We start from the raw sequence: 26,210 nt of genomic DNA on the forward strand, positions 1-26,210 counted from the left end.
CTCAGGGCTGCAGCTGACATGGTTGATAAAGCTTTTAGAGAGTTAACACAGTGATAACAGAAATCTACATAATCCATCTAGCAATTAAAGAGTAATTCTAATTACAGTCTTATGAACTGTTGGCCTTTTTGTCCTAATTACTGCACAGCGTAAAAGCAATCATAACTTTTGACTAAATATATGTCAGATATTCTGTATTAGTCCCATCAGATCAGAGTACCTGCCTCTGTTTGGGTATCCTGGTTACTTCACTTGTTTTTATGTGGTGTGGTCTTCCCTGTCAGTGTACACAGCGCACAAAAGGGGCAGAGGCAGACTCATTGTGATCTTGGGCACACTTTGATGAGGATGTGAGATGTGAGATAGTCCTGCTCCCCACCTTTGGATAAGTTATTGATGTGTGTTCCCAGAGCACCAGCCCAGGCCAGCGCAGAGTAAATAAACCTTTTCCTCCGCGTCACGCTGGCATCAAAAGGCATTGGCAACCTCCTTCTTCCCAAGCAGGGCCCTTTCTTTTTTTTTTGTATTTTTCTGAAGCTGGAAATGGGGAGAGACAGTCAGACAGACTCCCGCATGTGCCCGACAGGGATCCACCCGGCACGCCCACCAGGGGCGACGCTCTGCCCACCAGGGGGTGATGCTCTGCCCCTCCGGGGTGTCTTTCTGCCGCGACCAGAGCCACTCTAGTGCCTGGGGCAGAGGCCAAGGAGCCATCCCCAGCGCCCGGGCCATCCCTGCTCCAATGGAGCCTCGGCTGAAGGAGGGGAAGAGAGAGACAGAGAGGAAGGAGGGGGGGGTGGAGAAGCAAATGGGCGCTTCTCCTATGTGCCCTGGCTGGGAATCGAACCCGGGTCCCCCGCATGCCAGGCCGACGCTCTACCGCTGAGCCAACTGGCCAGGGCCACAGGGCCCTTTCTTCTTGAACCAGTGACGCAAGAGGTCCCTTGCCAGTCTGGTTCAATTTGCTATTCACCTCAATTTTTCTAAGGTGGTCAGTCAGTCTTTGGGATACCAAAGGGAAAATGATTTCAAAATTCCACAGAAAGTAATGAGCACAAAGCCAGGTGGGTTCTCTGCTGGGAAGGGCTCCTCCTGCCCTGGGAGCTCGCCTCCCTTTGGGAAAGGGTCTCACATTAGCAGAACGTGCGGCAATGCTGGGCACTGCGTTGGTCAGTACTCCTTGCTTGACACAGTCTTTCAGGGTCTGCACTTTCAGGTTGTGCCCTCAGTCAAGTTACACTCATTTTATTTGACGAATGTCTGGATGCATGACAAAACGTTAAATCATTTAACGCTCATTATAGTTTTATCAATGGTCTCCACATGCTAATCCCCAAGTCTGTGAATAAGCTATCTTACATGGCCAAAGGGATTTTGCAGGTGTGATTAGGTTAAGGATCTTGATATAGAAATATTATCCTGGTCTGTCCGTGTGGGTCCAGGGTAATCACACAGGTTCTTACGAGAAGGAGGCCGGAGGATCGCAGTCAGAGACTGAGATGTGATTGAGGAAGCAGAGGTTGGAGTGATATGGCACCAGGAGCCAAGGGATGCAGGCGGCCTCTAGAAACTAGAGAAGACAAGGACCTGGATCTTCCCCCTAGAGCAGGCATCCCCAAACTACGGCCCGCGGGCCGCAATGCGGCCCCCTGAGGCCATTTATCCAGCCCCCACTGCACTTCTGGAAGGGGCACCTCTTTCATTGGTGGTCAGTGAGAGGACCACTGTATTTGGCAGCCCTCCAATGGTCTGAGGGACAGTGAACTGGCCCCCTGTGTAAAAAGTTTGGAGACCCCTGCTAGAGCCTCCAGAAGGAACGCAGCTCTGTCAACCCTTGATTTCCCCTCCATCAGACCCGTGTAGAACTTCTGATCTCCAAACTGCATGATAACATTGTGTTGTTTTAAGCCACTAAGTTGGTAGTGATTTATTATGACAGCAAAAGAAATCTAATACACCTACACTAACCAAGGTTAAGTCAATTGGCCAAAAACACATGGAAAATGAATGATGGAGCCAAGATTTGGAACTAGGCTGATCCATGCGCTTAGCCCACTACACAAGCTGGTAATCTCTCTCTTCACCAAATAACTGCAGAGGGAACGGAGCCTTTTCACTCAGGAGGAATAAGACTTAATTGGAAATCATCAGACAAGATTGAATTAGCCCGGGCCAGGGGAACCTGTCTGCCGGGCTCCTGTACTCGGCCCTGCCAGCATTGCTGTCTTGTCTCTAATAAGAGAAGCCAGTTGTCCCTAACATCCCAGCCCTGGGCTTGACTGTGAGAAGAAACTTTGACCGCCCCCCCTTCCCGGATGTGTGTTCCCGGAGCATATAAAAATGTTTCAAAAGGGGCCTCAAAGCGGGGCATAATTGGCATTTATTCAAATTGTGCTTAATTGAATACTTCATCTACACCTCAGAAAACCACATGGGGTACAGGCTCTGTAAAGAGGAAGTAATTTTCATTAACAGGATCTAAATTAGTCTGACACAAAGACCTACCTGTGTCTGACACCACTAATTATTACCATGTAATGAACCTGAGGCTGCAGACAAAGGTTTCTTCTTTTTTAATTTTGTTCTTCCTCCTTCCCTTCCTCCTTCCCTTCCTCCCTCATTTCCTCCTCTCCTCCCTCCCTCCCTCCCCTTTTGGATCTGTATGTCAGGCAGGTGTCTATCGGGAGAGGCCAGGCCAGTGATGGTTGGAGGGTAGGAGGGTAGAGGCCAGGCCAGTGATGGTTGGAGGGTAGGAGGGTAGAGGCCAGGCCAGTGATGGTTGGAGGGTAGAAGGGTAGAGGCCAGGCCAGTGATGGTTGGTGGGTAGGAGGGTAGAGGCCAGGCCAGTGATGGTTGGCAGGTAGGGGGGTGGCCGTGGTTGGAGGGCAGGGCTGGGTGTGGAGGGAGCAGAAACCAGGCTCCGGCTGCTGCTGACAGCTCGGGGAAAGCCCAGCGGGCTGGTATCTGCACAGACTTGGTCTGTGTCTCCTTCCCCAGAAGGCTGTGCACTCCGTGCCTCTTGGGGGACCTTCCATTTCTTAACTACAACTTCAGCCCATATTTTCCCTCTAAGTCCTTCCACTCAACTCACAAACACTCACAATCGAACAGGGGGTGTGGGCGGGCTTCCAAGGACTAACCCTCGTTTAGTTCCATTATCATTCTAAAATGCAAACAGGTGCTTGTCACTCCCTTCATAAAACATTTGGTGGGGCAGATTTGCCTTCCTGATCAAGCTTTTGGGAGATTCTCTTGCCTCTCCCCTGGCAGCCAGCCGGGGTCATGGTCCCCAGCCAGGCCTCTGTGCAGAGGGGCTGAGGCGCACAGGGGCCACAGCAACCCAAGACGCAGCTTCCTTTTCAGCATCTGGTTAGTGGGGAAGCGGGGAGGTAGGTATTCTATTAACACGGCAATTTTTTTTCCCTGTTAAAGAGATATTTGTTACATGCCTTTGTTATCCAGAGGACTATATGTCAGGCCAATGGGTGGTAAAATCTGTATTTTCTGGTTTTGTTCACTCTTTTTGTTAAATATGGTGCTGCCCATTGCCCAGGTGATAATATTAATGCCCTTCTTGCTTGAGAAGGGGCTTGGTTATACTAATGTGTGTTGGGGGACAGCTTTTGCACCAAAAGGTTTAAAAGGAGGAGCTAGGAGGCCATTTGAGGGAGAGTGACGATGTTTCTGTAGAGAGGAAGAGCCCATGGTGTAGCAGGGCAGGGAAGCCACGTGGAGGAGGCAGCCAAAATGGCGGAGTAGTGAAGGAAAAACCAGTTTGCGCAGGAGAAGGAGATGGGGAACAGAGGTGAATAAGACTAATGAGGTGGAAGCCTTTGATTCTAGGAAAACTCAGATGAGTCAGTGGCTTTGAGAGCCCTGAATGGAAAGGGAAGTGTATCCTTCTATGTGTATTTTCTCTCCCACCAGTTGAAAGCTAGGATTAAAGGAAAATGGACCACCAGTTTTTGGCTCAATTGTTTCTTTATGATTGATCCGAATCAAACCTGAACTTGCACTGGCCAGGCGGTTTTGATGGCAGCCGCATATACTGGCCATACACTATGCCAATATCGAGCCAATTACAATCTAGCTAACACTCTTCTTCCTTGGTAAATGTCACATTACCAGTTTCAGAATTTGAGCTGTCTAAACTGTCCTCAGGAGACTGCCAGCTGCCACCTCAGGGGTTAGGGGCATGGCCTCCAGATATACTGGGCCGCAAGCTTTGGAGAAACTTTCAACCCAGTTGAGCCTGCACCAATGAGAAGTGTTATTTTATTTTATTAGCTATTATAATTGCCATGGGAGAGTGTTGTCTGATTCCGTGGAAGTGGCTGGACTTCCAGTTTGCTGTTAATGTCAGGAGCAGTGTCATGGGTGGTGTCTGAGTCCATAGGTGCCAGGCTTTCAACAATGTCCAGTGGTGTTTTTGGCACCCTGTGCAGTTTGGGGGTCTGTAACAGGTCCTTGATGGTCCATTTATAAATCTAGTTTTGTGCTGTGAGTTCTCTCTGCAACCTTGACTAGGCCAGGGGGTAGGGATGGGGTGGGCTGTTGGCTGCCGGCTGCCAGCCCATGAGGCTGTAACCCGGCTCACTGTCCACCTGCTGTTAACATCCCTTTACTATAGGCAGAGCCTTTCAGCAATGACTGACAAGCAAGGCTTGTCAAGTACAGCAGAGCATGAACTTTCTCATCAGATTTCATATAATACCTGATGCTTGGGATATAATGCTGCCCTTTTAGCCGACTCATGTTGTCTAACTTGACCTTAGTCTCTGTTATTTCAGGTTGAAAGTAGGAGGGGTTTATTATCAGGGCAAAAAGCTAGGATGGAGGAAACCCAATTCAGGGTAAGGGTTAGGCAGGAAACTGCCAGTTCTATCTGCATTATAGGGCCTGGGACCAGAGGGACCCTGCAGAAAGATGATGGGAGCCCCATTCTCACTAAGGTGACATTGTTCTCTCTAGTGGAGTCTTGGATTCCATTCCAGATCGACATGCTGATGAATGGGCATCAAGTCACTGGAAAAACAAATCTGGGTGGCAGAAACCCACGAGGATAAAAGAGAATATCATGGAAGGATGGGCAGGTGCACAGTAAGCAGTCTCAGGCTAAAGGAAAGCTTGGTGGCCATTGGCTCAGCTGTCTGTAGAGAGCACCTTTTGGCTCAGGGGTACTCATTTTTTTAGCTTCTCAATTCTCTTTTCCAGATTGTGACCATCTTGGCGAACATGTCTGTTTTAGAACAGTGTGCTTCTGACATCATTCAGGAGAATGGTATGTATTTTCAGTAGCGTGCATGTTGTGCGGGTTATGTGGCTACACAGAACTGTGTTCCTCTGTTTGTGTGAAGGCCTATCTGGAGGCATGTGCATTTGTACATGCAGATCTCCACAATCCCATGAGGGGCTTCATTCTAGTGGGCAGCACTGAACAGGAGATAGAGAAGGTCAGGTGGTAGCAGAGCCATGCAGAAGATAAAGCGGGGAAGGGGGTAAGGTAGACTCAAGGTAGGAGGGCGGCAGTCACTATTTTCACTAAGATGATGAAGAGAAGAGAGAGATTTCATTATGATCCAAAAAGTAAAAATCTATTCCTATGCAAGGGTATATTTCATTCCAATGTCAAATCATTCGTACTCTATTGGGTCTGCCTCAGTAGAAAGCTATAGAACTTGAGGAGTGAGGGGGCAGGTCGGGGCAGGCTGGGTCCCCTGTCCCCTGCCCCCCACCTGAGAGCATCTCTTTCACACTCTCTCCCCCACTCCCACCTGCCTGAGGCTGTCACCAAGGTCCCCGTGAAGTGATCTAAGTCTGCACTGTAAGACAGGCCAGCCACCGTACACCCGGGAACAGAGTGCTGAGGGTTTCTTGTGGCTGTGGAAATAAGGGAGCAATTAGTAACCAGTTGGGAATCAGAGACACTAAGAAGGACAAGGGAGCTGGGAGCCTGGGCCAGTTACCTCTGCTCTGGTTAAAGCCCCTTTCCCAGGTTGCCCTGCTCTTTCAACAAACATACATGTTCCCTCTCCCCTGTTGCTCTATTACTAATTGAAAGACATCATTTTGTGGTAATTCTATGTGATGAGCTAATAATGAAAAGCTTTCCTGAGCCAGCGAAGGCAGGGAGTTTGAGGGGTGTCATCTGTGCCTGTTCCTTCAGCACTCAGAGTCTTTAGTTCAAGTGGTCAGCAGGACTGGAGGCCTGTGGGTCTGGGATTGGAATATCTGGCCTCTGTAGAGGGTTTTATGGTGTATAAAGTCCTATGGACACTCATTCAGTCGGTGATTATTAAGACCTACTGTGTGCCTGGCATTGTGCTACACGAATGAACACAGAGATCAATCAGTCCTCGCTTTTGTCCTAGAGAATATTATAGTCTAGAACAGGGGTCCCCAAACTTTTTACACAGGGGGCCAGTTCACTGTCCCTCAGACCGTTGGAGGGCCGGACTATTAAAAAACAACAACAACAACAACTATGAACAAATCCCTATGCACACTGCACATATCTTATTTTAAAGTAAAAAAACAAAATGGGAACAAATACAATATTTGAAATAAAAAACATGTAAATTTAAATCAAGAAACTGACCAGTATTTCAATGGGAACTATGGGCCTGCTTTTGGCTAATGAGATGGTCAATGTGCTCCTTTCATTGACCACCAATGAAAGAGGTGCCCCTTCCGGAAGTGCAGCGGGGGCCGGATAAATGGCCTCAGGGGGCCGCATGTGGCCCGTGGGCTGTAGTTTGGGGACCCCTGGTCTAGAAGGACTTGACAAAAGTGATAACATGACAAAAATGTGATATCTACAGCAAAATAACACAGCAAAGGGAGGATGACATAGTGGTGGACGCCATGAAAACTGCAAACAGATTGACCAGCTCTGCTGTTTACTAGCTGTATGGCCTCTGTTTCCAGCTCAAAAATGGGAACAATAGTGATAGCTACCTCATAGGGAGGCCATGAAGGTTAACAGAAAGCGTGTTAGAAGCATGTTTGGCACAGAACGAGCGCTGTGCTTAGTGTGTCTGCTCTTTCAGGAAACAGTGGCAATCATACATGGCTCAGTCAAAGAGAGTTTGAGGAGGAGAGTATTTATAAAAGTGGGGCAGGACGCGAAGAATCAGTAGTAATGATGACGGAGAGAGTAGGCCTCCTGGGCTGGGTGGGGCAAGCCCTGCTGTAGAGCTGGACTTTGAAAGGCAGTCCTCTCACCGGGAAGCATGAGGCTCTGATGTGCCTTGCCCTGCAGACTGGTGATTGTGTCTCTGTCCTGCCCCAACTCGTGTGTGATGTTGGTGATGGGGGACGGGATGAAGGGGGTGTGGGAGGTCAGAGACAGTGGCTGCTGGTCATCCTTACACTGGGGGCAGACCAGGGAGGCCAGGGCAGCCAAGCTCTCACTTGTCAGTTCATTGGCAGCAATATCCCCCTTTCAGCTGGTTTTGTTTTCGTTGTGGGGCGGGAGCCAAACTGAAGAGACTGTTGAGGAGGGAACATGATGTTGGGGGTCAGTCTCCAATGCTGGAACTCCTCAGGACTCCCAGGCAATGCTTCTGGCATTGAGCCTGACCAGAACTTAGGAAATATGTTCTAGATTTTCCTAGGCAGCCCCAATTTCACAGTGTTTTTATCCTTTTCTAGATAAGACTTATAAAGCATATATTTTTTAAAAAGCTTTATTTTTATACATCTGTAAGACTTTTCACATGAATACATTCACATTTATTAATTTAATAGGCATACAACAAATATTTGAGCTAAGCACTATCCTGAATACTTTAGACCAGTGGTCCCCAACCCCCGGGCCGCAGACTGGTATCGGTCCGTGGGCCATTTGGTACTGGTCCACAGAGAAAGAAGAAATAACTTACATTACTTCCATTTTATTTATATTTAAGTCTGAATGATGTTTTATTTTTTAAAAATGACCAGATTCCCTCTGTTACATCCGTCTAAGACTCACTCTAGACGCTTGTCTCGGTCACGTGATACATTTATTCATCCCACCCTAAAGGCCGGTCTGTGAAAATATTTTCTGACATTAAACCGGTCCGTGGCCCAAAAAAAGGTTGGGGACCACTATTTTAGACCTATCCATGCAGGAAATGGGCAAAAGTCTTTGCTCCTTGGAGTTTACTTGCTAGTTTACGAGAAACTATTCTTTGTCAGATCCCAGTGCAAAGCTGGGGATAGGGAAATGGCTTCTTTATGGGAACTTAAACCAGGAAGCTATTAGTAAGATTTCTTAAGCTTGTGGCACTTCCCAATGTTGTTAGTTTGGTGTCCCCGGTTCATGTCCCCACAGGCCATAACATTCACACTACAGGACATTAACAGCCCTGACCTTGTATTAAGGACATGTGGGCACAGGGAGCCAGAAGACCAGTTCTGTTTGGTTGCCAGGGATTGGGTTTGGGAACAAAGTGGCTTTTCCCGAAGTCAGAATGTGTGGTGACAAAGTTAATAAGGGCTAAGAAAGGCAGGACTTTGAGAGTCTCTTGTGCCCATAGGAGGGAGAAATGGGTACTTACAAAGCTCACTAGAGAGAGAAATGGCCCCTCCCCAGGAGTGAATAGTCTCAGGGTTATTAACTAAGCAACTCACAGCCCTGTGCATGGGGCTCTCTAAGACTTAGAAATTGCATCTGGTTTGAATAAGATTCATAGATGCACATGGCCAGGGCACTGGACTGGAACTGACTTCTGTGTGAATTCGGGAAATCACTTCCTCTCTCCAGACTGTGGAGAGGAGAGGTTGGATTAGAAGAACTCTGAGGACCCTTCCAGCTTTGTGGTCTGGGTCAGAGGTTACGAACTTAGATGCCTATGAGACCCAGACAGGTAATAGAAATGGGTGGCATGGGCTCAGTGGGGATTGAATCAATCTCATTTAAAAGAAGACACATATATATAATAAACTTTAACAAATTGTCATGAAGTAGAGTGGGCCCAGTGTTGTCAGATGAGTCAGTAATTTTTTAGAAGGTGGCAATCTCCCCATTTTCGTATCATCAAAAATTCAATAAATATTTTAGATACTGTGTGGAGCAACAAAACAAAATAAAATATGCCTGTGGGCCATGTCTGGTTTAAGTTCCAAACTTGCAGGCGGCACTGGATACAGAAATGGAGGAGTGAGGGCTGGGGCCGTCCTTCCCGCAGAAGGTGAATATTACTGCTGCCTGCAGATGGGAACTGTAAGAGAGAGAGGGAAACCGATATTCCCTGCAGAAACAATTAGGGGGCAAAGGCACAGGTTGGCAGTGGATGTGGGTGTGAGTTTGTAGGACAATCAGAAGACACCTTTGGCTTCAGGGGAGGGTGGAAAGACTTCTCAGCCAACCAAATGCAGGCTTAAATCCCCCAATTCAACTACTCTAGCTTTCTCTGGTGTTTAAATCACTTCTAAAATATTTTATCTATTGCCTACCCAGCCTGGGTTGGGGTTAGCTCCCACCAAGGGGACCCATCACCGCTGGACCTGACACAGATGCAGCAGCATTGGAGGGGAGGAGGTGATGGAGAGTGGCCAGGTTATCTGAGTTCTGATACCAGCTCCCCAGCTCCTAACTGTGCGACCCAGAAAATCACTTCTCTCTGGGCCTCAAAGTGAATTATCCTAGTGCCCAGTTCATGAGGCTATTGGGAGGTTTTAGAGCCCTGGTTGGCAAACTGCGGCTCGCGAGCCACATGCAGCTCTTTGGCCCCTTGAGTGTGGCTCTTCCACAAAATACCACATGCGGGAGCTACCTTGATAAGGAATGTACCTACCTATATAGTTTAAGTTTAAAAAATTTGGCTCTCAAAAGAAATTTCAATCGTACTGTTGATATTTGGCCCTGTTGGCTAATGAGTTTGCCGAACACTGTTTTAGCGGGTCACGCATTTACTGTGCATTTAGCACGGTGCCAGGCATGCAGCTAAAAACCCGCAGTGATAGCATTAAAAATATAAAAAGAGATGTCCTTTCCAAGTATAGTGACTTGGTACACGGATTCAGAGATACCCCCAGGGCAGAAGGAGTGGAAGAGGCGGCCTCATCTAGCTCCCTTCCTGTTTAAGAATCCCCTCCTGAGTCAGCCTACAGCTATCCACCCAGCTGGTCCCTAGGGGAAGGCTCCCCACCGGAGTGGGCACCAACTTTTCACGCCTCTTGTCCAGGTGTCCAGCTTATCATGGGCATGCTGTCTGAGAAGCCACGATCTGGGACCCCTGCTGAGGTGGCGGCCTGCGAGAGAGTCCAGCAGAAGGCGGCAGTGACCCTGGCCCGCCTCAGCCGAGACCCGGATGTGGCACGGGAGGCCGTGAGGCTGAGCTGTAAGTGGTGCTGGTGGTGGCAGGGGGGGCCTCGGGGGTGGGGAGGGTGGCTTGGGGACGGGAGCAGCCTTGATTTCATGCGGCAACAGAGGCTGCAGAGCGAGGGCTGGTGGGGGGGAGCCCCACTCTCCGGGTTCTGGGAACGCTGGGACGGAGGCCCAGGGTGCAGCCCCTACTCAGACCCGTAATTTGGGGCTGAAACGAGAGAGAGAAAGGACCTAGAGAGGGTATAGTTGGCCAGAACGATGACTCTCCTGCAGACTTCCGTTAATTAGGACCCATTCCTTCCTCCTTCACTCATTCAGCTGTCTGCTCGCTCATTCATTCATTCATTCATTCATTCATTCTTTCTTTCTTTCTTATTCACTCATTAGCACACTTATTACTTCATTTATTCACCATTAACTCCTTTATTAATTCACTCATCACATCACTCATCCATTCAGTTAGTCTCTTATTTACCCAACAAATGTTTTCAGATACCTACTCTGTGCTAGGCTCTGTTCTGAGTGCTAGGCCTGTGACATTGACACAAACATTGTCCTGATCACAGGGACTTAAAGAACTAATGGGGTGGCAGATATGAAAAAACAAAACAAAACAAAACAACAAACCACAAAAAACATTTGCACATGCGAATCCTAGAGCAATGATGCTCAAAGCAGGTCCATAGCCCACCTGGTGCGCAAAGGAAGCAGCCTGCCTTTGTCTGGGCAGGACGAAGATTATTTTAGCAAGAAGGGGAGTCTTCAGCTGTGGTTTGAGGAGTTATTCTGGTGTGAAGCTGAGAAAGGGCACTCCAGGCAGAGGCCTGAGAACAGGCCTGGCCGTGTCACCTAACATCCAGGTACACGGGCAGCAGCAGGTGGCCCTGGGGCAGCAGTGGGCTGCAGCTCCATAAGGCTGGCAGATTGGGTCTGCATGCCTTTGATCACGGTCTTATAATGAGGGTTTTTTGTTTTGTTTTGTTTTAAGTTTTAAGAAAGCCAATTTGCATTGAAAAGCAAAGTCATTTATTTAACATTTCTTCTATAAAGGCCTCCTAGGCAACATTAACCTGCTTGATTTGTAGTTTTCTGTAGTTTCAGCTGCAATATATTTTCTGACTGATAGGCAGTTTGGGGGAAAAAAGGGTGCCGACAGTTTCACCGATAAAGAAGTGAATCCCAAACACGGCTCTGGTAACTCAGGAGGGCCTCCACAGAAGCCGCGCTCTCAGGGCTGCCTCCCTGCAGTGCTCACTGAGTTCAGTCCTGGCCAGATTTCTGGCACTCAGGGGTTTGGTTTTGATGCTGCAGCTCATCCTGACCCTGCCCTCACACCTGAGGGAGCGGGTCTCCACCACAAGCTCCTCCAGGTGGGTTCACTCTCCTTCCCCGGCTGATGGGTAGGCTGGCAGGAGCCCTGGGAGCCACCTGCTTTCCCCTGCCCCGCACAGAGAGCTGTGTGAGAGAGGGGAGCACCTCTGGGTCGGGCCTGGCCAGGTCCCAGTCCGGGGCTTTATGTTCTCCATGCATCCCACGCAGGTATGTCCCGCCTCATTGAGCTCTGCCGATCACCTTCCGAGAGGAACAGCAGCGACGCTGTGCTCGTGGCCTGCCTGGTGAGTCTTCAGTTCTCCCCCATCTTTCTCCCTGGCCAGGAGAAAGCAGTGGGTAAGCCATGAAACTTCTCTGGGCTTCAAATTTTCTCTTTAAAATGGTGATAAGAGTAATACTTGTTCACTTAATTCATAAAATTGTGAAGAAAATCATATAAGGTGATATATGTGAAAGATGGGGGGCTGGGGTACCACAAATCTTTGAGGTTCTCAGGAATCTTAATTAACAGTGATTAGAACAGAGTGGCTGGCTGGCAGAATGCTAGGTGGTGTTAATGATGTCCTGGTGTTGAAGCACGTGAGAGCTAGGGCATGAATGTCTCCTGCCTGTCCAAACTGGACAGGGTGAGAAAGCCTCCCTTCCTCTCTGGAAGGAAGCTTTATGGCTTCTTTCTTTCCTCTGTGGAATAGGACTGGAGGCAATAACACAGACAGTACTATGCAGCCAGCCACCAGGATCTTCACCCCGAACCAAACAAGTGTGTCCTGGGAGGTCCGTACCCAACTACTCCTCAATGCTTGGTTCACTCTTTAATTCATCTGGCTGTACCAGATGGGGATGCATGCTCTGCCTCTGTACTCCTCCCTGCTGGGGCTGAATGAATCCCAAAGCAGAGCAGCTCCCAGCTGGAAGCACAGCGGAGCAGGGAAGTCACTGGATAAGTAGGCTGTTTAACTTTCAGATCCTCGATAGGTCCTCAAAGAATGCAAGGGAGAAGTGATGGATTTAGAGATCCTTCAAGCTGTTTCACAGTAAAGCCCTCTTTTACTCATCTTGTTTGAACCAAGTTCATCTCATTTCTGAGAACTCCTGATGAGCATTGTGTGGTAGAAACAGTAGATACCCCTGTCGTGATTTTCCAATAATGAGCTATGTGACATTGCATAGGTCACTAAATGCTATACATTTTATTCAATAAATTTTTACTGAGTATTTCTATATGTCATGCACTCTTCTAGACTATGGGGCTATAGCTGTGAAAAAAAAAGAATAAAAAATCTCTGCTCTCATGGAAATTTTATTCTGGCACATGCAGAACAATTTTAATCTTTCTTGTGGCTTTGATGATCTGGTGAAGCTTATTGATCTTTTATCAGAGTGTTCTAAAGACATACAATAAAATTTACAGCATTAGAAAGGAAACTAATTACATTAAAATAATTATAGAGTATTTCAACCTGTGATATGTTAATATATATACTTTTAAATTAATAAATAAGATCTAGCAGCAGACCCCATAAGCATTGCACCCTGACTAGTGGTGACATCAAGGGTGTCTGAAGCTCTCTACAGCTGTCATGAGATATGAAACTATCTGGGATTTCTACTGGTGAACAAGTCACCAGGATTGCTGAGACTTCCTGGTTTGTTGCTACAGTCACAACTGAAGGAAAGGCTATTTTCAGTTAGATGTTAGTGAATATAAAGAAGTAATTTATCTATTTATTTATCTATTTATCTTTATTTATTTATTTATTGCAAGAGAGCCAGAAAGAGGGACAGATAGGGACAGATAGACAGGAAGGGAGAGAGATGGGAAACATCAGTTCTTCATTGTGGCACCTTAGTTCCTTGACTGTTTTCTCATATCTGTGTTGACTGGGGGGCTAGAGCTGAACAGTGACGCCTTGCTCAAGCCGGTGACCTTTGGGCTCAAGCTAGTGACCTCTGGGCTTAAGCCAGAGGCCATGGGGTTATATGTCTATAATCCCATGCTCAAGCCAGATGAGCCTGTGCTCAAGCTGGTGACCTCGGGGGTTTCAAACCTGGGTCCTCTGTGTCCTAGTCCGATGCTCTACCAGGGGTCCCCAAATTTTTTACACAGGAGGCCAGTTCATTGTCCCACAGACCATTTGAGGGCCGCCACATACAGTGCTCCTCTCACTGACCACCAATGAAAGAGGTGCCCCATCCGGAAGTGTGGCAAGGACCAAATAAATGGCCTCGGGGGGCCGCATGCGGCCCGCAGACCATAGTTTGGGGACGTCTGCTCTATCCTCTGCTTCACCACCTGGCCAGACTAAAGACATAAATTTTCATTCAAGTTTACAGAGCTTCTTAACTCTGGTCCAGCAAGTGAGAGTGACACCTGGCAAACACAATAATTGGCCCCTAGACCATCATCTTCACCATGCAGGCAGCTAGCCACTGCTTGACTGACTAGGCCCCGAGGAAATGTTGGGATACTCTAAAGCTCCACGTAGATATGCGAGTTTGTTAAGATTCCTTTTTCATTTTTATTAGTAGTCTGAAGAAGACTGAATGGAAAGGCATGGTTACTATCTTCAATCTCTTATAGCACTTTCCAGTGGAAAAGGGGTTAAATTTCCTCTGTGGATGAGTTGCTGTATGCTAAAGAAAGTCCTTCCCTCCCGAATTCACTCTCCATTTGGCTGCTGGGTTCATTTTCATCATGACATTTTACAACCATGACACTTTCATAACCAACCCTTCCATGCCCCTTTACGGCCTACTGTCCATGTGCTCCAGCCCTTTACAGTTGGGCTCCGACCCACTCTTGGGGTCTGAAGGCCTACCACTGCCTCCAGTTCTCGTCCTTCCTGCTAGGCCAGAATGCTGCCCTTGGCCCTTGTTCCAAGCAGACACCCTTTTTACAGCTCTGCCAGCAACCGTTTCAAACCTTAGATCAAAACCCCTTTCCTCCTGAAGCTTCCTGGGAGTTCTCCATGCCCAAAGACAGGGAGCACACAGTGCACACGTGGGCCTGCCTGCTCGGACTGTGTCTTCCCCAGTAGGAGGCAGGTGTTATCCGGTGTTCTAGGTGTTATAAAGGGAGGCTCTTGGAATTCAAATGCAGGCCTGCCTGATGCCGAAGGTCTTGACTTGTGAGCAGACTATCTTGTTTCCAGCCATGCTCTCTGCCACCCCCCCCCACCCCCATGTCTATGGCCCTGGTCTTTTTACCTTGGCTCAGGGTGGGATTTGAATTTCTCCCCCTCTAGCCTGGATTCGTCTTGAGATCGGATCCTTTTCCAGTTCTTTGTTTCTCCATAGGACCTTGGGTTTGGTGGCTGTTTCTGGCCCGGCAGAGGGACAGATAGACTCCTCTCCCCACCCTCAGTTCCCCCACCCCACTTGTGTTGGTGGGTGTTTTGTGGTTTGGGCTGCTAGAAGGCCCTTTGTATTTGAATGCTGTCCCCTGGCTGGTGAGACGGGGTCACTCAGAGCCTGACCTGGCCATTTGGAGTCGGAGGCTACCTGTCCTGCCTGTCCTCAAAGTGTTTTAGTTTTAAAGGCTCTTTTCAGGTGGATGGAGGACATTTCAATTATCATCTCCCACATCTGGGGAAGTGGCCATGCAGATTGCCTCCTGCAAGCAGGATTAATTTTCTCTTAATAAAGCAGCTATCAGTGGGCTGCTGGGCTGGCTAAATATTTAGGTGTTTTTAGACGATCTGGGAGTGAGTTCCTGGGATGACTGGCAGGTCACCCCCCGGGGAAAGCAGAGGCTGAGAGAAAGGCTTCAGTAGGTTGGAGGGTCCTGTGAGCCCGGGGAGGCTGAGGAGAGGGCGCTCCAGGATGGTCTGGGTTCGTATCCTGCAGGCTTGCTGGGGACTCTGGGCATCTATTTGCCTTTGTGTTTTTTCAGTTCTGTTTCTAGTTCCCTTTTGTTCTGTTTTTGACTTTCTCTCCTTGTAGAGGTTGCCTCCTCTATTAGGGATTTCTCTCTCTACTTCTTTCCCTTTTTCTCTTTTTATGCCCCCAGCTCTCTCCTCCTCTCCCCGCCTCCGCCTCTCCTGCTCCCTCTGTCCTGTGCCCTCCTACTCCGGGTTGAGCTCTCCTTTCCTTGGCCATCTCTTCCCCCTCTTCCCGCCTCCCTTTCATGCCTGGCTTCATGTTCTCACCAGTTCATCTCTGTCTCTCTGTTTTAATAGTTCCTTTTTGTTCCGTTTTGCTGTTGTCTCATTTTCTCTGTCTCTCTGCTACTATCTTTTATCTTATTTTCTCTCTTTATGGCTCTATTTTCTTTATTTCTTTGTCTGTTTTTCTTCCTTCATCTCTCTTGCCTAATTTTTATTCTTGTTGATATAAAATACGTTGATGGCCTGACATCCTTATCTGCTGAACAGCCCTGGCTTGCTTTTACTGTAACAACTCAAGGGTAACGAGGTTATTTCTCCCAGTTGGGTCAAAAGGAATCAGAAAGTGGTATGGCGTCAGCTTCTTTAGCCCTTCGGGAACTCATACCTCAGGGAAATAGGAGGCACTAATAAGAGACAGTCTCCTAGAGTCTACTTCCTGCCACTAGTATCTCAGAGCCTGCTCTGTGCACATAGACACATCCTTTCGTGGTCCACTGAACATGGCAGAGCCTGTTAGTCCAACAACCAACTGGAGCCATCCTCTCTTTTCACCAACTTAGCAATTTCTCAGCAGTAGGTTACCTCATGTCTATGCAATGAGTTCTGTGCCAACCTTATACTCAATATAAACTAGGGTCCTGGGCTTGCAGCATCCTGCTGTGTGTGGAGGTATGAAGGCCCTGGAATTGAACTGCTGTGTGATATTAGGAAGGCCACTTTCCCTCTCTGAGCCTAATGTCCTTATTTCAAATTAGAGATCATGATACTTACCTTGCAGTATCCTGAAAAGACTTAAGTGAAATACTGTGTTGGCATTCCCCATTGTTTGCATCTTCTGCCATTCCAGATATTGACCCCTGTCTTTGTATCCCAGGGGAAAAGTATCCTTAAGTTCCTACCTTGTTTCATGATGTATACAGCTTCTAGAAGAGGAAAGGAATTAGTATTTATTGAGTGTTTAGTACGCATTGCCTCAGCTCACTGGTAAAGAAGTCTATATAGATGCACAGTTCACATTTGCAGTTTCAGACTGCTCTAGCATTTGACTTGTTTTTAACGTACTTTATTTCATCATTTTATTTTATTTTTTTAGCAAACATTTATTGAGCCCTGTGCCAACCCCTGTTCTACCTGCAGTATATACCGAAAAAGATAAAACAGAGTCCCTACCCTTGAGGAACTCAGAGTCTAGTGTGGGAGATACCCACCAAAAAGACAATTGCCATCAAGTATGATAGGTTAAGGTCAGCACAGGAGATGTGGGTACACAGAGGAGGGAGGAACAGTCTCTGCTTCAAGGGATCATGGAAGGCTTCTTAGAAGAGGTGACAGCAGGACGACAGGCCTTGCAGGATGAATGCAACTGCTAGCTGAAAGTGAGGGGGAGGGACTTGATGTCATGGAGAACAGCTGAGCAAGGGCACGTGGGCTTGAAATAGGATAGCATACTCAGGAAGGTGAAACTCTCAGTATATGAAGGTCTGGGCAGTGGTTTCATTCTTCCTGCTTGTCTCTTCCTTGTTTATCTACATCTTTGTGGCAGAATCTCCACCTCCTTCAATTTTATGAACTTCCTTCCTCTCTCTCTCCCCTCCTTCCCATCTCATAATGCTTTGCTCAGAACCTAGCTGAATTGGTGTATAATTGAATAGTCCTTGCCATTCTAAGGTTCCTCTAAGGATTTGGAAGCAGGAATATAATTCTACTGATGCTTCTGGCAGCCCTGGTCTCTAGAGTGAACAAATATTTCACTAAGGTGACCCGATTCTTAAAATGACAGATCTTAAAAGCAACCAGGTTCCTAGAATGACTAATAAACCAAGATGGGAAGACCATTATTAAGATTATAAAGACTTTCAGATGACATCCACCATGGTGACCAAGGAGCAAATGAAACCAGGTGACCAAGTGATAAGATTGCAAAAAGACCATTTGACTGAGACGTCAAGGTGATAATCAGCTCAAATTGCCTGGTGAACAAGCCACTTCCTTAAATTCATCTCTCCGGGCAGCTGAAGAAAATGCATGCACCTGAGCAAGCCCCAGTCTGACCTGTGTCATTTCTTCTGTTTTTTTTTTTGTTGTTTGTTTGTTTGTTTGTTTGTTTTACCTTTGACTTTTTATTAATGTTAATGGGGTGACATCAATAAATCAGGGTACATATATTCAAAGAAAACATGTCCAGGTTATCTTGTCATTCAATTATATGCAATTATATTGCATACCCATCACCCAGAGTCAGATTGTCCTCCATCACCTTCTATCTAGTTTTCTTTGTGCCCCTCCCCCTCCCCCTTCTCCTCTCCCTCCTTCCCTCCCACGCCCCCCCTCCAGTAACCACCACACTCTTGTCCATGTCTCTTAGTCTCATTTTTATGTCCCACCAATGTATGGAATAATGTAGTTCTTGTTTTTTTCTGATTTACTTATTTCACTCCATATAATGTTATCAAGATCCCACCATTTTGTTGTAAATGATCCAATGTCATAATTTCTTATGGCTGAGTAGTATTCCATAGTGTATATGTGCCACATCTTCTTTAACCAGTCTTCTATTGAAGGGCTTTTTGGTTGTTTCCATGTCTTGGCCACTGTGAACAGTGCTGCAATGAACATGGGGCTACATGTGTCTTTACGTATCAATGTTTCTGAGTTTTTGGGGTATATACCCAGTAGAGGGATTGCTGGGTCATAAGGTAGTTCTATTTTCAGTTTTTTGAGGAACCACCATAATTTCTTCCATAATGGTTGTACTACTTTACATTCCCACCAACAGTGAATGAGGGTTCCTTTTTCTCCATAGCCTCTCCAGCATTTGCTGTTACCTGTCTTGTTGATAATAGCTTCTGTTTTTTCCCCAGGCTGCTCTGCGTAGATTGGCTGGGGTCTGCCCCGAAGGCCTCCAGGGCTCCGACTACCAGCAACTGGTCCAACCTCGGCTTGTGGACTCTTTCTTACTCTGCAGCAACATGGAGGAGAGTTTTGTGTAGCAAATGTGGGAGAGGAAAGGCACTTGGCCCCATTTTCATGTCCCCTCTGAGTACACACCTGTGAACACACCCAAGTACACACCAGCCCCCTCACCTCCTTATTTATACTTAATTTATTTTTTACATGAAATGGACATAGGGCTAAATATTCTAGCAACATCATCAGGCAGTTTGTGTTTCTTGGAAGTCATTTTTTGTTTTTATTTTTTGACTTCTGTGACTTTTCAGTTGCAGATGTTGAAATGCATAGTGGTGAATATGACAGATTGTCATGGGTTGATTTCACTTCATCTCGCTTTCTCTACTCTCACTATATAATCTTGCCTCATTTTTTAAAACTTGGGAACCAGAGTATCATAACTACTCAGCACTTTTTTTAAAAGTTGGATTTACTCTCTCTAAAAGATTTTAAATGAAATTCATAGTCAGGCAGAATAAACTAGAAAGAAACTTTTATTCTTTAATAAATAAAATGATACAACATTTGTCTTCAATTTTCTGATTAAATTATGTCTCAGACTAACTTCTTGCTTCCCAAGGTTTTATGCCACAAAAATTTCCAAGTGTTAAAAAAAAAATTTCCAAGGGTTAAAACTGCACAGAAAGTTATATTGTTTTCATAGGTACATAAATGGGTCAAGTTCTGAGTAATTTTTGTGAGAAATTGAAAATATTTCCAAAATCTCCAGAAACTCATTTTGCCCTGGCTTCTTTGCTTGTGTGTAACTCTCGTTCATTGCTGGTGGGAATGCAAATGGAACCCACCTCTTTGGAAGACTGTTTAGCAGTTTCTTATGAAACTAAACACACTCTTGCCATAGGATCCAGCAGTTGTGCTCCTTGGTATTTACCCAAAGGATTGAAAATTTAAACTTCAGTACACCCAAAATCCTGCATGTGGATGTTTATAGCAGCTTTATTCATAATTGCCTAAACTTGGAAGTGACCAAGATACCTTTCAGTAGGAGAATAAATAAATAAATCCAGACAATGGAATATTATTTAGTGCTAAAAATAAACGAGCTTTTAGGCCATGAGAAGACATGGAATAACCTTGCAAGCATATTACTAAGTGAAAGAAGCCATTATGAAAAGGCCGCACACTGTATGATTCCAACTATATGACATTCTAGGAAAGGCAAAGCTATGGAGAGAGTAAAAAGATCAGTAGTCATCAGGAGTTGGGGTGCAGAGCGATGAACGGGCAGACCACAGGATTTTAAGGCCAGGAGAATATTCTGAATCATAACATAGACACATAACATTATACATTTGTCCAAACTGGTGCAATATATAAGACACCGAGAATTAACCATAATGTAAAGTATAGGCTTTGGGTGCTTATGATGTGTCACTGCATATTTATCAGTTGTAACAAATATAACATTCTGGGGAGGGATGCTGATAATGGGGAAGGTTACATATGTGTGGGGGTGGGCGGGATATGGGAAATCTCTGTAACTTTACCTCTGTTTTCTGTGAACCTTAATAATAAATGAAGTCTAAGTATTTTTAAAAATAGGAAAGGAAGTTATGAAATGAAGAGGATCAAAAGCTTATTCAAAGGTGTTGAGACACAAATGACACAAGAGAAGCTCCCACTATTGGATAAGATCCTCCTACGATGAGAGCTTTCTGCCCTCGTGGGACCTGCAACTTTACCAGATCTTTTCTCTGGCTGTATTCAACATCATAACTACTGTCCCTTTTACAATATCTTTTGGTAACACTCAGAAATCCATAGCATGAAAAGCTGTCACACAGAAATAAAACTTATTAATGCAAAAGAAGAGGAGGAAGTTAAACACAGAGTGGAAAACTCATGCCAAAGACTTGTAGTAAGGTCTTTTGATTTTTTTTAATAAAGATGGAACTTGTTTTTAAAGGAAATAGAGGAATAAAAGGATGACATGAAGCCATAGATGGAATTTACAGTTAAAACTTGAAGAAGGTGGGAGCAAGTCCTGCCTGCCTTCTCTCCAGGCTATAAAGGGTGGACAGACAGGACGGTGACTCAGCTTCAGCAGACGGAATCCTCCAGCCACCCCGTGCCCCACTCCCCTCAGTTTTACAGCCTGGGGGTTGACTGTGTGCTTGGCTGTATCTGTGAGAAGTTTCTGGGCTTTGGGGGGCTGCTTTAGCCAGGCCCCAGGCCAGAGAATCCCACTCGCTGCTCAGAATAGGGAGAGTAAAGAAGTCCTTCCTTAGCTCAGTGGCCTCATTTGAAGTTTGGCCCAGGATCAGTTCTAATGTCGATCCTGTTAAGTGACTGCCTCCTCCATGCTGTCATTTTACTGTGCATTACCTTGCATAATTGTCACATTTGTGAGTTAGGTACTATTGTTAATATTCCCATTTATACTCTTCATTACAGATGGTGAAACTGAGGTTTAGAGAGGTTAAGTAATGTTGCCAGAATCAAATAGTTAATACTGATGTGTGTGTGTGTGTGTGTGTGTGTGTGTGTGTGTGTGTGTGTGGTGGGGGGTTTGAACCCTCATTGCTCTGATTTCAGAGGCTAATTAAGAAGAAAGCAGGAACTTGGCACCAGACACTTACTAAAAGGTCCTGGACTTATGTAGAGCCATCATTACTCCCACCCCACCCCCAGCCAACATATCATGATGGTCTGCTCTGGGCCCAGAAAAGAAAAGTAAAAATGACTGAGTGCTGGGTTACCTGTGAATTTAGACCGCAGAATGCTGAGTTAGTTGTCAGTAAGCCAATCCTCTTAGAAAAGCTATAAAGCAAAATGGCTGAAACAAATATGAATGAGCTCTGTAACCTATCTTGGTTTGAATCTTGGCTCTGCACTTACTGTGTGACTTTGGGCAAGGTACATAACCACTCTGTGTCTCAGTTTCCTCATCTGTAAGATAGGATTAATGTTTTTACCTTAATCATACACTTGTGAGAATTAAGTGCGTGAATACATGGGAGAGACTTAGAATAGTGCCTGATAACAAACACATAATAAATGTGGCTACAGCCCTGGCCGGTTGGCTCAGTGGTAGAGTGTCAACCTGGTGTGCAGAAGTCCCGGGTTCGATTCCTGGCCAGGGCACACAGGAGAGGCACCCATCTGCTTCTCCACCCCTCCACCCCACCCCCTCTCCTTCCTCTCTGTCTCTCTCTTCCCCTCCCGCGGCCGAGGCTCCATTGGAGCAAAGATGGCCCGGGTGCTGGGGATGGCTCCTTGGCCTCTGCCCCAGGCGCTGGAGTGGCTCTGGTCGCAACAGAGTGATGCCCTGGAGGGGCAGAGCATCGCCCCCTGGTGGGCAGAGCATCGCCCCTGGTGGGCATGCCGGGTGGATCCCAGTCGGGCGCACGCGGGAGTCTGTCTGATTGTCTCTCCCCGTTTCCAGCTTCAGAAAAATACATAAAAAAAAGAAAAAATGTGGCTACAAAGTCAACCAAATCCTGCGATTGCATCTATTTAGGTTGCTTGGTCCTTCTTGATGGTGTCTTAAATGCACATCCATACCGTGTTGCAAACAGAAACTTTCATTCTTTGAGGGACATAGAGATCACCCAATCCCATCTCTACACCCTGCACTTAGGAGTAAAGAGTCTTGCCTAAAGTTACGCAAGAAATCAATGGAAAGGCTCTAAGAAGTAATTACTACCACCATAGCTGCCATTTTTTGAGTATCTGCTCTGTCCCAGGAACTGTAACACACACTACTTTGTAAAATGACAGTGCTGTTATTATTGATTCTTTCTTTTTACCATAAAAGAAACAGGTTCAGAGAGACTATTCTTCTTGCCCAACATCTCATAACTGGTAATGGAAGATTAGGATTTTACATCGAAGTCCATGATCCTCCCATATTGGTACACACATTTTATATGCATATTCATTTCTGTATATGCTTATTCATGTATGTATAAGCCCAAACATAATGCTTGATCTTAAAAATAATATCACGGCACTTTGGTAAATTCTGAGCTTCCTTTTTATTTGAAAAAAAAAGTCATTTGCACTCTTAATTAAACAATTTTAAGCACTGATATACAACCTTTAGTTATTCATTTATTAAAATTATAGTAATAGATATGAAGATTACTTATAGGAAGAAAGAGAATAGGAGTAAGACAATGAAATATAATTGAAATATATATCCTGCATAGTTTATGATCAATACCATGAAATACCAAAGAGAAATAGCTACTCCTTCATCTAGTTTCAGATAAAGCCTCAAAGACAAATCAAAGTAAATGCTGTATGTTATCAGTTCCATTTCAAAAGCAATACCAGCCTCTGGGAACAACTGGTTTAGAATTTGTTTTTGTTAGAAATTTCTGATGATCCTTTTGCAGAGATTCCATGTATGTCCACAATCTTATAGCAATCCTTCCCCATGATTTTATTTGTGGTTTATGGTACAGCTTTTTGGGGGGCTATACATGGCTGCTAACAGAAATTTGAGGATATTTGTGTGTGTGTATGTATATGTGAGTCTCAAAATTGAGGCTCTCAAGGGAAACTATAGAGTCCAAGTAGAAGTCCTTAGAAAAATCCATAAAAGGCTACTTGTATATTTTCACATGTTGGCATCATACAGAAACAAGAACCTTGTCAGTTTGTCTATGTTATTTGCATGGCATTAAAAAAGAGTCCATGGCCTCTCCTCTTCCCTGAGACTGAGTCAGGCTCACTGCAGGCTTTTCCCATCATCACACTGCAAACAGAGTGCTTTCTCCCTCTGGTGCAGGCCAGGGGGAGCGTGGGTGACTGCTGGGATGGGAGCCAGGTTCTGCAGGTGTCTGCCCTCAAGAAGGTGGGGACACAGGAGCTCTCGGGGCATTCTCAGCTCCATTTTTCAGGCTGCTTCTAGTTATGGGCTGCTTTCTGCTGATCCCTTGCATGCCTGGAGGTAGAAGGTGGCCAGAGGCACATACTAATTTTTAGCAGTCTTTAAAAAATTTATTTTTTAGGTGTCAAACATGTTGAAATTTAATAATAAATTTACCTACACCTCTAAAGTACTACTAAAGTTAAAGTTTATCTGGGGAGTTTTCATTTACAGAGTTTGTCATGAGAAATGCTTCCTATGGCCCATCTGAGGTAATGCCCTGTTCATGCCAGGCAGGCACATTCCTGATGGAGGTCCTTGGACAGAATGAACAAATCTTGGACATGACATTTCAAAGGCCCATGGAGCAGACAAAAATAAATAAATAAATAAATAAATAAATAAATAAATGAAGCTCTTTCCTTAAAATTCATATCCAACCTCATGTCCCACCTCCAGAAGGCAAAGCCAATCGATTTTCCATCATTTTCCTCAAGGGCTTAGTATTTTGAAATGACATGGAGCTCTCGCATCGGGATTCTTCAGAGTCATAGCAGTGGAAGCACACAAAAGCAGAGGGCACTCACTGACACCAGGTGTCACATCATCAGGTAGGGGAAAAGTGGCCCTGGGCAAAGGCAGTCAACATCGCTTCCTCTGAGCTTCCTCCTCAGGAAGGCTCCCACCACTCCATCCATGCTGGCAGTTCTGAGTCACAAGACCAGTGGACCTTTTCACTTTCTCTAAGAACTTGCCCAGGATTACCATTTTCCTGTCTACCTCTGGGCACCTGAGTGTGACAGCCCTGCGGAGTACCCACATGTGCCACTGGGCTCCTTCCTCTCCTCCCTGTGGTTGGCCATGTCAGTCTGCCTCAGCTGTGCTGTGTCTTCTGCCTTTAAGATCAAGACTTCCTTCAGTTTCCTGAATCTCAGGTCAGCCTTGGCTGAAACCCTGGACAAGGGAGAGCCCAGAGAAGGAGGTGAGGTTCCAGGCTGTGGACTTGCAAGAATGTCTGGGAGCCTTTCCACAGCTTTCAGGTTACTCTTTAAAAGACTCCCCTTGGCAGGGTTGGCTGCTCACTGTGACTTCTGATCATGAGACAGGGGGGTCAATCTCCTGCTCCAATGACCAGCACAGGAGAGTCAGGGAGTGGGCACACACCTCACCTGCAGCCTCTGCCCTCCTCCCACAGGCATACCTCACAGGCTGGAGACAGCCAGCTGTCAGCCTAGAGCTTCCTTGAAACAGACTCCACCCTTTAATACTTACTCGACTACCAAAATCTCTTCCTTCTCTTCTTTGTTGCTTAGTGATATTCCTCAACAGTTAAGTGGCTCTCTCCCAGCTGCCTGAAATTCCTTAACAATAAAAACTGCTGAGGCCTGAAATTATAAAATTGCAGGATCACAAAATACAATGAAAGAGCCACACGATCTTGGCAAGGACTACAGCCAGAGAGCTCATGTTAGTCTAAGACTAAGACTCATGGCTCTGTTGTTATTTACTGAACAGATGACATTTTGAACCTTGTAGATATTTTAAAATTTCTTATAGAGAGGATAATGGGACATTCATACAGTGAAGTCCTGTAAATGAATGAGTTTAAATTTGTTATATGGATACATCTCAAAAATAGATAGCTGGATAAAAAAAACGTTACAAAGGATAGATACAGTATAATACCATTCACATAAAAGTTGATATATACTAAATAATATCTATGTTTGTGGAAAAACCATGTGTAGTAAAAGTATTAATACATGAGTGGTGTTATGGGTTGAATTTTTGTCCTAAGTTTATGTGTTGAAGTTCTACCCCTCAGTACTTCAGAACATGACCTTATTTGGAAGTAAAGCCATTGCAGATGTAATGCGTTAAGATGGGTTCACATTGGAGTAGGGTAGACCCCTAATCCAATATAACTGATGTCTTTATCAAAAGCAGAAACTTTCACACACAGTGAACACCCTGTGCTGCCACAAGCCAAGGAGCTACAAGGAGCAAGGAGAGAGAGGAACAGATCCTTCCCTAGTCCTGCAGAGGGAGGCAGTTCATTTCTGTTGTTTAATGTGCAATTTGTGGTACTTCATTATGGCAACCCCAGGAGACTAAGACATGTGGAAAAGACACATGATCTTTAAGGTGATGCTTATCCCCAGGGAGGGCAGGAAGGGAATGGGATTGAGGAGGGATATATGAGAATTCTGTTTTATTAATAATAAAAGATAACATCTGTAGTATGTATGGTAACATGTTACTAGTGGTTAAATCTGGATGTGAACATGAGGTGCTTGTATATTTAATATGTAAAGTATCCCAAAATTAATCACAAAGATATTCAGAGGAGTGTTTCAGCACACATAAAACAAGCACAGTATGTTTTCTGGTTGCAGACTCTAAAGCAGGGGTCCCCAAACTACGGGCCATGTGCGGCCCCCTGAGGCCATTTATCCGGCCCCCGCCACACTTCCAGAAGGGACACCTCTTTCATTGGTGGTCAGTGAGAGGAGCATCCTGTGCTCCTGGAGTACTGTATGTGGCAGTGCCGTAAAGCGCGGCATCGCTCACGTACAGTACTACTTCCGGTGACGCGGGACGCACACATCACGGCTCCAGAAGCATGTCATATCACTTGTTACGGCTAGCAGTGACAAATATGGAACCGGAC

The 26,210-nt window shown here is 45.8% G+C and overlaps 1 protein-coding gene across 1 annotated transcript in view; it reads left to right on the top strand.

Moving 5' to 3' along the window:
- The window catches only part of INSC (INSC spindle orientation adaptor protein), a 135,753-nt gene extending 116,648 nt beyond the window's left edge, over window positions 1–19,105 (top strand). Inside the window, exons 10-13 of the mRNA XM_066253852.1 lie at window positions 5,215–5,281; window positions 10,173–10,328; window positions 11,855–11,931; window positions 18,615–19,105. Of these exons, the coding sequence (XP_066109949.1) occupies window positions 5,215–5,281; window positions 10,173–10,328; window positions 11,855–11,931; window positions 18,615–18,743 (429 nt within the window). The 3' untranslated portion in view covers window positions 18,744–19,105. The remainder of the gene's footprint in view (window positions 1–5,214; window positions 5,282–10,172; window positions 10,329–11,854; window positions 11,932–18,614) is intronic.
- Window positions 19,106–26,210: the final 7,105 nt, after the last annotated feature.

This window comes from Saccopteryx bilineata, chromosome 1, assembly GCF_036850765.1.
Source record: "Saccopteryx bilineata isolate mSacBil1 chromosome 1, mSacBil1_pri_phased_curated, whole genome shotgun sequence".
In the NCBI taxonomy this organism is placed as follows: domain Eukaryota; kingdom Metazoa; phylum Chordata; class Mammalia; order Chiroptera; family Emballonuridae; genus Saccopteryx; species Saccopteryx bilineata.